The sequence below is a fragment of the Schistocerca serialis genome, chromosome 5 (assembly GCF_023864345.2).
Source record: "Schistocerca serialis cubense isolate TAMUIC-IGC-003099 chromosome 5, iqSchSeri2.2, whole genome shotgun sequence".
NCBI lineage: Eukaryota > Metazoa > Arthropoda > Insecta > Orthoptera > Acrididae > Schistocerca > Schistocerca serialis.
The window spans coordinates 650,631,466-650,643,978 of NC_064642.1; the positions used below are offsets into that span (position 1 = coordinate 650,631,466).

At 45.9% G+C, this 12,513-nt stretch overlaps 1 protein-coding gene across 1 annotated transcript in view; it reads left to right on the plus strand.

The window, feature by feature from the left end:
- LOC126482155 (sodium-coupled monocarboxylate transporter 1-like) overlaps window positions 1-12,513 on the plus strand; it is a 63,861-nt gene that overhangs the window by 22,359 nt on the left and 28,989 nt on the right. The window contains exons 5-6 of the mRNA XM_050106132.1: window positions 849-1,003; window positions 6,078-6,218. Of these exons, the coding sequence (XP_049962089.1) occupies window positions 849-1,003; window positions 6,078-6,218 (296 nt within the window). The remainder of the gene's footprint in view (window positions 1-848; window positions 1,004-6,077; window positions 6,219-12,513) is intronic.

The window sequence follows — 12,513 nt, forward strand, 5'->3', positions numbered from 1 at the left end:
TCAGATGAGACCGATGACTTCGTTGTTTGGTCCCCTCCCGCAAACAACCCAACCCACCTACTTTTGATGAACTGTGGTATCGTGTTGAACCTGCATGGGCAGCTGTACCTGTGCATACCATCCAAGCTCTGTTTGACAATGCCCAAGTGTGTCAAGGCCGTTATCACGGCCAGAGGTGGTTGTTCTGGGTACTGATTTCTCAGGATCTATGCACCCAAATTGCGTGAAATTGTAATCACATGTCAGTTCTAGTATAATATATTCGTCCAGTGAATACCCGTTTATCCTCTGAATTTCTTCTTTGTGTAGCAATTTTTATGGCCATTAGTGTATTTATTCTGTTTCTGTCATTATTGAGGTTGAAGATAAGATATGTCTCATGAAAAATTTAATTTCATCAGATCTCCTACAACTGAGGCACAGGTCGGATTTCCCCTTTACATGCAAAGTAGGCGTGCTATCGCAGTACTGTAGAGCCTCAGCAATACTGACGATTTTAGAAGGGGAAAATAGGTTGAAGGCTTGAACTGATGTTTGGGTTGTGGATGGCACTGAACTGGTAGTCCGTACAGATCTGTTACCTACACAGTTCCAATGATGTAATGTCTAGCACATCTGCGGACTGAACAAGAGGCCTGGATTCATGTCTTGGCCGTGACACAAATTTCGTTTTTTCAGCATCTATCATTATAGAACAAGAACTTTAATTGGTTACTAGTCTAGACTGCAGGTTCGTTAAGAAATCTTGAAGAAATTTGCTTCTCTTTTGGACAGATTTCGTACTTTCTTGTTGCTGTGAAATGTGATTAGACGAGTACAACAGTTGTGGTTTTGCGTCGATTTCGCAGGGCGGCCTGAAGGCGGTGGTGTGGACGGACTTCCTGCAGAGCGGCGTCACGCTGGCGGCCTTCATAGCGGTGCTCGTCATAGGGCTGGTGGGCGCTGGCGGCTTCTCGCAGGTGTGGCAGGCGGCCAGCGAGGGCGGCCGCACAGACATCTTCGTGTGAGTACCGTCGCCGTCGTGACTATCACCGAGTAACGGGATGAAGCAACCCAAAACAACGCCTCAGTTTAATGTAGCGATGACGTACAAGAAAGGGACGTTTTTAAACTGGCTACTGTCAGCGCTGGAAGGGAAACGGTGCATATGTGACTTCAGGGATTTTCAGCAGCAATACAGTAGTGGACAACGAAGCATCGTGTGTTACCCTACAATATCAAAGTATGAAAGCTTTCACGACCGGATGACATATCTTCTGGTAAACCTTCCGGGACGTAAGGTCGTGGTCCATGAAACTCTTCAGCTCCTAACGTTTCGTCCAGAGCTGCGCTGGACGTCTTCAGAGGGGTGTTTCTCCTCCGGTGAGTCTTACCCTACAATACCTATGCGTAATTGATGAGTCAGTCGTTGCAGTTCAGCGAATTTTGTCGCCATTTCTATCACACAGCACCAAGTCGCAACGCGAGTAATGTTTAACAAGTATAAGAGGTTGGCAGAGGAGAGGAATTCGTGACGGGCCGCATCAAACCAGTCAGAAGAATGATGACTCAAAAAAAAAAAAAAAAAAGAGAAAAAAAAGGAAAAAAGGAAAAAAAAACTGCTGTTGAGCACCAGAAGAGGAAGCTACTATGGGTTACAGCTTTCCGAACAAAATGAAACATTTTTAACCCCCTAGATATTTATAAAGAAGCGAGGACACCTATAAACTCCGCCGTTTTGAGGGAGGCTGTCATTTGGTGTCCGACATGATCCACACGTCAAAATGTACGACGCCTGCGGACGAGCGGTGGGTGTGAGAAAACTTTTACGTTTGAAAATTCCAGGCTCAATCTTGTAAACCCTCGTCGCCAGTTTTTTTTAAGACCTCGCCACCACTGCTGTGCAGACGGAGTTTCCACTGTTGTTACGGTTAGTGTAACGGTTTCTGGTGCAGTACACCGCTAAGACACTTTCTCCCTTCCACTACTGCCCCAGGGTCGAGTAACAGGATAGGGGAACGAAGATTTTACAACACTTCCACAAATTAGTAACAAAGTCACACAAATCAGTTAAAACGTTTACTTGTATCTGTGACTAGTTGGATAAGAAGTCTGCAAAACTACTAGAAAGGTAACACAGTAAAAGCCCTCAACTGCTAAGTGCAAATAACCGCAACGAAACATCACAGTACATGTTGTTGTTGTTGTTGTGGTCTTCAGCCTGGAGACTGGTTTGATGCAGCTCTCCATGCTCCTCTATCCTGTGCAAGCGTCTTCATCTCCCAGCAGTTACTGCAACTCACATCCTTCTGAATCTGTTTAGTGTATTCATCTCTTTGTCTCCCTCTACGATTTTTACGCTCCACGCTGCCCTCCAATACTAAATTGGTGATCCCCTGATGCCTCAGAATATGCCCTACCAACAGATCCCTTCTTCTAGTCAAGTTGCGCCACAAATTTCTCTTCTCCCTAATTCTATTCAATACCTCGTCATTAGTTATGCGATCTACCCATCTAATCTTCAGCATCCTTCTGTAGCACCACATTTCGAAAGCTTCTATTCTCTTCTTGTCCAAACTATTTATCGTCTACATTTCACTTCCATACATGACCACACTCCACACAAATACTTTCAGAAACGACTTCCTGACACTTAAATCTACACCCGATGTTAACAAAATTCTCTTCTTCAGAAACGCTTTCCTTGTCATTGCCAGTCTACATTTTATATCCTCTCTACTTTGACCATCATCAGTTATTTCGCTCCCCAAATAGCAAACCTCATTTTCCACTTTAAGTGTCTCAGTTCCCAATCTAATTCTCTCAGCATCACCCGATTTAATTAGACTACATTCCATTATCCTCGTTTTGCTTTTGTTGATGTTCACCTTATATCCTCCTTTTAAGACACTGTCCATTCAGTTCAACTGCTCTTCCAGGTCCTTTGCTGTCTCTGACAGAATTACAATGTCATCGGCTAACCTCAAAGTTTTTATTTCTTCTCCGTGTATTTTAATTCCTACTCCAAATTTTTCTTTTGTTTCCATTACTGCTTGCTCAATATGCAGATTGAGTAACATCGGGGATAGGCTACAACCCTGTCTCATTCCCTTCTCAACTACTACTTCCCTTTCATGTCCCTCGTCTTTTATAACTGCCATCTGGTTTCTGTTCAAATTGTAAATAGCCTTTCGCTCCCTATATTTTATCCCTGCCACTTTCAGAATTTGAAAGAGAGTATGCTAGTCAAAATTGTCAAAGCTTTCTCTAAGTCTACAAATGCTACAAACGTGGGTCTGCCTTTCCTTAATCTATTTTCTAAGGTAAGTCATTGGGTCAGTATTGAGTCATGTGTTCTAACATGGCACTGGTGGAACTCACTCAAGTGGCGAGTCTCTATGCCAGTGGCCCCAGCTCGCATCTTTGCGCCTGTGGTGCATTTGCCCTGGCTGTGTCTTGTTCGGACGACACAGCAAATAAAAAAAGCTGGTGGTTCAGAAGATCAGAGGCAAGGCCTCCCAGAAACGAGAAACTTTTGCCAAAATTCTTTGAACACACCTCAAATGTAGTCGTGTCCATAAGCGGTGACGAGCAGTTTATTTAAAGGAGCAGAAAACAAATAGAAAACTGTCGATATTAGCTCTAGTGGAAAGCCTTGAATAGTTAATGAACGTCCATGTCTTCACTTTTTAGCACGTGTGTTGGATGATTGGGTGATTTAACTGTAGCTATTTCTGATATCTCTGTCATCTCTCCTCTTAAGTCTGGACTGATAGTACCAACTATCAGTGTTCGCTAGCAGACCTCTTACCTGTTGATCTGTCCCTGCCGTTGGACTTCGTTTCTTACAGCAATTGTTCCGTCGTCTAGCAAAGAAATGATTAAAGGGATAGCAGAGAAGCTGGAGACCACTAAAAGTTTGGCAATGCATCTATTCAGAAATGGACACGTAAATGAGAGACAGTCCTGTTGCAAGTTTCCTAATGCATCACTCACAATTAAGCAGCCACCAGAAGAGCACTGCTGTAGGACAAGTCAAAAGAACAGAAGTTCGCACAAACAATAACGTCATCAGTATGAAAACTAACCCCTAGAGAGGGAGCAAAATGGATTAATATGTATCACTATAACAATTAAGCTAGCCATAGGTCAAGAACGTGGTCACAATAACAGGGGTCGGACAATGGAGCCTACCGCGCTACATGTCGATCTGCACCACCTGCGCATATATAAAGACAGCACAGAAGCAACCATCGTAGTTGCAGCGAGCTTCTTTGTTACAAACATAAACAGCAACTCGAGAATAGATAACACAAGGCTGCTCCAGAGGTAATAGAAGACAACAGTTGCCACAAAATGGCACTCTCTCCTGCACGATGAACCTCACGATGTCGACACCCTTAGTAACTGCAAGAAAATGTGGTGGAGAGCTGCTCTTAAGACTATTTAAAGGTTCGGTCGACGAACCACATTGCACTTTCACTGTATACAAAAATGTCCTGGTAGCCAGCTTAACAGAAGTGGCAGGTATAACTATTCCTGAAGTTCTGGTCTACTGCAGCAGCAGAGTTCTTGCCTTCGGGTTGGATAGCCCGAACTGGCGTGGATACCCTGAACTCTGGAGGCTTTGTATGTGTCCGTCACAGCTTGGCCTCAACAACGATTCAAAATAACGTCAGGTAACAATGCTACATTTCGCCATCTTGTGCGTTTTCTCTATTAAGTTTAACGGACAACGCCAAAATTATCCTCCCCCCCCCCCCCCCCTCCCGCAACGGACGATCCTTTATGTAGACATCTGCGTACCTGGAAAAATTAGTTTGGTGGTATTAATTGCTAACGACTTGTTAATTAATTGACCGACCGGTCTCTGATTGTTACCAAGTTACTCGGAATTTTATTGGGAGTTCGAATCTGTGATCAGAATTAAAGAATTAATTTTATTACTCTCTCTTCCTTTATGGTGATAACTGGTCTGGAGCGAAGCTGTGGCCTCGACACTTCCGTTATGTGCTTGAATAAGTCATTGCGTTACATCTTCGTACGTTAGACTTTCTGGCGTCCCGTAGTTGCTGCTCTTGTAATCGCACCTATATTTTTCAGGATAACCACGTAACAATGATAGTGAAGTCCGAATATAGTCATGAAAGATTGTCATGAAGAGTTTATCATTTTCAGCAGGGTGCTGCTCCTCATTTTCTCTTTGCCTAACGCGCCGCGGGTACTAAGATGATTACACTTGTTCTCTTGTGATTTTTTTCTTGTGGGGGCATGTATAGGCTCATAACGCTGTAATTGAAGAATAGGTGTGTTAAACTCATCAACACCTATTGGATCGAGTTTTGGGTATCTTCTTGAAGGGAGTTAAAAAGTATATTCGAAAGAATGGTAGCCACTTGATTTTTGTTTGTGTAAGTGATCATTCAAGAGTTTTGGGTATCTTCTTGAAGGGAGTTAAAAAGTATATTCGAAAGAATGGTAGCCACTTGATTTTTGTTTGTGTAAGTGATCATTCAAGTCAAATAGAAGAATGGTGCCTTTTGAATCTGCATATAAGAAATGTATTTTTCGTTAAACTTTACGAAGCAATTTCAGACGGTGGTAACGGATTTAGTTGGTTGTCATAAAGCTGCATTCACTGTGGAAACCGAGTTAAGTAGTGCAGTGGTTAGCACACTGGACTCGCATTCGGGAGGAAGACGGTTCAAAGCCGCGTCCGGCTATCCTGATTTAGGTTTTCCTTGATTACTCCAAATCGCTTCGGGCCAATGCCAGGATGGTTCCTTTGAAAGGGCACGGCCGACTTCCTCCCCCCATCATTCCCTAATGCAATGGGATCTATGACCTCGCTGCCTGGTATCCTCCCCCGAAGCAACCAACCAACCCACTGTCTAAAATGTGTTCAATCCGTAAAGTACACAGCGTATCACTTGTACGGCAGGACTGTTCGGTTGTTTGATTTCTCCATCAACTTATCCTGAATGTCGTACGGTAATATCAACATATGTCACTTATTTCCTGCCTTACTAGCAACATTGGTGGAATTCGTGGGAAGTAATAAGTGTAGCAGTGGATTCGAGGTGTTTTTTTGCCCACAGGATGACTCCGGACCCATTCGTCCGCAGCTCGTTCTGGACTGTGGTTTTCGGCGCTACAGCTTCCTGGGTAGGCGGGTGCACCATCAATCAGGGGATGGTACAGAAGTTTCTGTCGCTGCCCACCATGGCAGCTGCTCGGAAGTAAGTATTCTTCGGCAAAGTGTATTGTAGTTTTAGTCATTCCACGATGATTCATTGTAAGGTGCCGGGGCATGGGAACTTACACGTTAGCTTACCAACATTAGTATTAATAATAAATGGATTGGCAAGGGCATCAGTTCATGACTCTATTATGACGAACATGATGCACTCTCCAGCAGTATTCCCTGCATGTCTGCATGATTGAGCCACTGACTTAAAGCGTTGGTGAAAAGTGGCGGAAGTTGAGAATTGTGGAATATAAAGTCTGTAGCTGGCCGTAGCTCGCCGGGCCGCCGTGAGCGGCACCTAGCGGTCACCCGGTCACCGGAAACGCGGAACAATACGGCGCTTTTGGGGATAGCCCGGCATCCGTAGCCACCTGTGCTGGGCCACACGTGGCGTAGACGGGAATTTCGTTTGTCTAGGGGCAATATGACCTACTCGATCATTGGCTACATCTCAGAAATGCCGCTGGAGGGATTTCGGCGATGATAGAGCGTTCGACATTGGCCGAAACTGAGTATTCTTCAGAAGCGTTTTCGTATGCGTGGGAGACGGGAGAAAGGTGGAGATAGGGGACTTCGCCTTCAGCCATCGAGCAGTACGGACTTGGAGACGGCTTCTTGGCCATCGCCTTCGAAGGGAGATATACGGCCTGTATCGCATCACTGCACCAACGCGTGTTCCGTGCAGAGTTCTGCGGTTAGAGCTCTTTGTGTGCTCAGAAGCGAGATTTTCACCAACGCTTAACCACTTCCAACAACTTACCTAATATTCTTGATCTGGTAGTTATCCTTGCGAGGTACTGAGTATTTATCAACGTAGCTGCTGGTAACAGCGGCGCATAATTGCAAATTGTTAATGTGCCATTCCCAGGAGTGTGTGGATGGACAAAGAAATTAACATTTTTTTTGTAAATTTTGTCAGTTGTGGGAAATATCAAATTAAAATTCCAGTATTACAATCTAATTAACGACTTCATTGTAGCTAGCATTTACCCTGTCCCAGTAAGCTTTACATGTAATCTAGTCACTGCACAGCTTGCCCAGACTGGAAAGAAAGAAGGTTTGAGGTCTTGTATGGCAGCGACGGACAAATAAGCTTACATCATTACGTACTGCACTGAATTACATTATGGCTACAAATTCCTGGGTAGACACTAGAGTTTGAAATATACACTATTTAAAAAAAAAAAAAGTTCGTTTCCAACATTCAAGGGCCGCGACATTGAGGTTACAAGGAACAGAAAAGCAAACGTTTTCCTCTAGTCTCATAATTACCTATCAGCAGTTTTTTTTTTCGGTAGAGGGTTTAATAGCTCTCAGCACTCGTGTAATTGCTCATAACACGAGGAAAAATCAAACGAATGTAAATGTCAGTCATGAGCAATTGCACAACATGGAATCAAATGATTATCCACTCAGAGCGCCATTTTCACTGTAGTACTTGAATGAGGGTCAAATGCATCCTATATTTCTGATCCGTGTGCTGTTAACAGATGAGACAAAGTTCGGATGAGGTGGGGTCTTAAACATCCACAATTTGCATGGATTGAGTGAGGTTCATCCATATACCACATTTAATCACGCTCATCGAGTGCAGTTCTTCGTGAATGTGTGGGCAGATGTTGGCGGTGGCTGTTTAACTGGGCCGTATCTTCTAACTGGGTCATGAAATGACAGGCATTATTACAGTTTCCTCGCCAGAGCATTGCCAGAGTTTCTGGATGACGTCTTTCTCGCTACAAGGCAACGTGTGTCGTTCCAGTATAACGGAGCTCCGGCAAATTTCAGTCGTCCTGTGCGTCGATTCTCGAACCGCCAGATTCCAGAAAAGTGGGTTGGCAATGGTGGTCCTGTTCCATGGCCTACTCAGTTTTCTTTTTGATCCCCTGACTCTTTTGTGTGACGAGAGATGTGCAACGTTGTTTACAAAACCACTGTTGAATCAGAAGAGGATTTGGTTGCCCGATAGCAGCAGTGTCTGTAGGGATTTGAGGACACTCCTGCCATCTTTGACTGTTTTAGATAGAACATTACCCACCGCTGTAGCTTTTGCTTACAAATCAGTGGAGGAAATTTTGAACCTCTAATGTAAATGAAGTAATTATGTTGTGTTAATTTTGTTGTCTCTTGGCAATGAAGAACCCATTAAAAAAGTGCTTTCATTGTCACAGGCGATCTCCCAGAGTTTCTTAGTTTAGTTAATTTTCATCCAGAGAAACTTTCCCCTACCGGTTTGCAAAATCCTCATAGGAAACTATGACATTAGAGAAATAAATTTGTTTCGGTGTCCGTGTACAACCCCTAAATGTTTGTCAGTTCAAATATGTACCCTGTATTCGAGCGAAAACCAGACCTTCTTTAGCGTATCAAGCATTCAGAACAAAACTGATCAGTCTTCTGCAAAATAAAGAATGTTGAAATTTCTTAAAAGAAACATTGGAGTTCACCTTTCCGACAGACAATATGAATCATCGCTTTATAACGAAACGTCTTTCAAACATCTTGGCTAATAAGTCATGTTAATGATTTGTGGATACTACTGGAGTAGTAGTATAACAGCACAAACTTGATTTTAGATTGGCCTCTTTAACAAACGGCATTATCTGCGATATCTAAGGATCAAACAGAAAAGCATGTAGTGAATTCGAGAAACTATTTTATGACATCAGATACCATAACCATTACCAATGGGATCTCCCCACGTTGGGCGTCACAAATGTTGTGAACTGTGAATATGTTGAAACTTCCTGGCAGATTAAAACTGTGTGCCCGACCGAGAGTCGAACTCGGGACCTTTGCCTTTCGCGGGCAAGTGCTCTACCAACTGAGCTACCGAAGCACGACTCACGCCCGGTACTCACAGCTTTACTTCTGCCAGTATCTCGTCTCCTACCTGCCAAACTTTACAGAAGCTCTCCTGCGAACACTTGGTAGAGCACTTGCCCGCGAAAGGCAAAGGTCCCGAGTTCGAGTCTCGGTCGGGCACACAGTTTTAATCTGCCAGGAAGTTTCATATCAGCGCACACTCCGCTGCAGAGTGAAAATCTCATTCTGTTAATACGTTCTCTCTGCTGTCGGACATGAAATGACGAGCAGATGACTGATGCGATTGCTCCACGTTAGAAGCCAACAATTAATTGGTATCAATAATTACACTGCTGGCCACTGTAAATGCAACACCAAGAAAGACAAGAGGTAGCACAACAAAATTTATTTTGCAGATAACATGTTGACCAAGTATCAAATGATTACGTTTACAGACGTCTGTGACATGTGGTTCCTGCCAGAATCAGTAGCCAGAGTAGCCGCCATTGTTGGAGATCACCGCTGCCACACGTCTCGGCATTGAGTCAAAGAGACGTTGGATGTGTTCCTGGGGTACAGCAGCCCAAGCAGCTTCCACACGTTGCCAAAGATCATCTGGTGTGGCAGCTGGGGATGAAATCTGGGTTACTCGTTGAGCAACCATGGACCACATGTTTCCTATCGGCGAAAGATCCGGAGAGCGAGCAGGCCAGGGAAGCGCTTCAATTTGGTTATTGACGAAGAACCTTTGGACAATGCGTGCCACGTGTGGTCGCGCATTATCCTGTTGAAATATGGCTGTGGCCGAGCCCTGAAGGTAAGGAAGGACAACTGGCTCCAGCACCTCGGATATGTAGCGCCGGCTATTTAAAGTACCGGCAATGCGTACTAGAGACGTGCGAGAGTAATATCCAATACCGCCCCATACCATAATACCCGGTGCAAGACCAGTGGAGCGGTGCATAATGCAGCTGTCCAGCATCCTCTCTCCACGGTGTCTCCACACTCGAATCCGACCATCGTGGTGCTGCAGACAGATGTGTGCCTCGTCAGTAAAGACAACGTCATTCCATTCTGCTGTCCACATCCGTCTGTCATCACACCATTGGCGACGGAGACGTCTGTGGTTCTGCATCAATGGTAGACGAAGCAATGGACGTCTTGCGGACAGACCACTCTGCTGTAAACGCCGTCGAATGATACGCGCAGACACTGGATGATGCGTTACAGACGCAATGTGCTGTGCTATGGTGCGGGATGTCACTGAGCGATCCGTCACTGCCATGCGCACAATTTGCCTATCAGCACGTGCAGTGGTGCACCGAGGTGAATGCGATCGACCACGTCGGTCCATCGTACCCTCCTGCATCCAACGGTCACATATCCGCATTACAGTTGTTTGGCTTCTTCCAACACGACTAGCGATTTCTCTGTATGATAATCCACAATCTCGGTAAGCCACTATCCTTCCTCTGTCGAACTCGGATACTTGATCAAACGATGTTCACTGTTGTCTACGAGGCATAACTGATCGTCTTGTGAAACAACCACAAGGTAAACACACGTGCCGAACGTACACTCGTCGAAATCGCCAAGCTTTAAATGGCGCTATGAGGTGGCGCCACAGGCGCGCGTGATGTGCGTCTGCGCTGAAATTCTAATCAGTTGCATATCTCATCGCTGCAAACCCATGGTGTAAATTTCACTTGATTCGGATGCTTCCTTCAGGGTGTTGCATTTACGGTGGCCAGCAGTGTAAATGAAATCACACACAAAGGGTACCAAATTAAGGGGTTCATGTATGAATATAAAAGATTGCTTATAGGATCAAAACATGAAAAATAGTATTTATTTTCGTGCTTTTTACACAAACCAAAACAAATTATAAATCTCAGGGCTGATTTGACTGGGCGTAGACACGACTCAGCCATTAAGGGGAAGGATGAGGGGACAAATCGTCTCACCAATCTTCGTTATCGTTCGTCGTGTAGCGCTGTCGGCCGCATGCTCTGCGTCGGTACGACACGTCGCCTCGGAGCTTTGCTGCGCAAGTCGGCTGCCCTGATCAGCAATCGCGGATTTGCGGCGGGTCCCAGGTACGATCTCCGCGTTGTTGCCCGTTATCGGTTGCGTGGCCGAAGCTGTGCTATCACGGCGTCGGAAGGCGGATGTTGGCGATGGGTGGAATAGCGCCCGTGTCCTCTTGCTTCCGCGGAGTCTCCACGACTCTCCCTCTCGCTTCCCCTCCATCTCTCAGCTCAACTCCTCTTCGAAATATTCTTCCTTTCCGCGTCGTCATTGGCAGACGAAATTTTCAATGCAGCCCAATGACAGATGGCCGTTTCATCGCCACACATCTCCGCGTGTGCCTCGTGAACTGACATCTTTCTCGCGATTTCACGTTCTTAAGATGTTTTCCCGGATTCTGAGGCTGTTGGGAGAGCAGCTCCACAACACTCCTTTATAACTGCTCTCTCTGCGTGAGCTCTGGAGAGACTCATGTTTGGGCTCCGTTACAAAATCTGCCGGCACCCGTCAGTTATAAGGAATGTCCTCACTGTCGAGAAAAACATCTTCTTAAGAATGCTGCCTTCTTTCACACGCCTCTCTGCGCCAGTTCCCCACGCTTTTTGGTACACTCCTCCCTGTGCCCGTGGGGTGCTAGAATTGTCGGCACATTCCTCCTTTCCAAGGCAGGTAAAATGACTGCCGTCGGGTCAGAAGAACTCCCATGCTTTCGCGCGCACGTTCTTGGCGTCTCGCTCTAATGGCTGCAGGTGTCCATCAGCTCTCAGCACGGCACGCTTCTTGGTGTCAGGTAGGCCCTTTGCATCGTGTCCCTCCTTGAGCGAGGTGCGAGCTTCCGCCTCGGCTTCTCGCTCTGTCCTTGCAGAATGGCTGCACCCGGGGTCACAGACAAAGATGCCGGGATCTCGCCCCAGAGTGTCCGGCTCGGCCGCTCGCGGCGCGTTCGCGAAAGTGGCCGCGGTCGGACGTATTACAAACAGGAAGGAGAATGAGAGCTACCTTGAAAAATACTGTTCTCCCAAAATACAGCGGTTGCAAAATTTAAAGTATCAGTTGTCAAAAAATACACTCCTGGAAATGGAAAAAAGAACACATTGACACCGGTGTGTCAAACCCACCATACTTGCTCCGGAGGCTGTGAGAGGGCTGTACAAGCAATGATCACACGCACGGCACAGCGGACACACCAGGAACCGCGGTGTTGACCGTCGAATGGCGCTAGCTGCGCAGCATTTGTACACCGCCGCCGTCAGTGTCAGCCAGTTTGCCGTGGCATACGGAGCTCCATCGAAGTCTTTAACACTGGTAGCATGCCGCGACAGCGTGGACGTGAACCGTATGTGCAGTTGACGGACTTTGAGCGAGGGCGTATAGTGGGCATGCGGGAGGCCGGGTGGACGTACCGCCGAATTGCTCAACACGTGGGGCGTGAGGTCTCCACAGTACATCGATGTTGT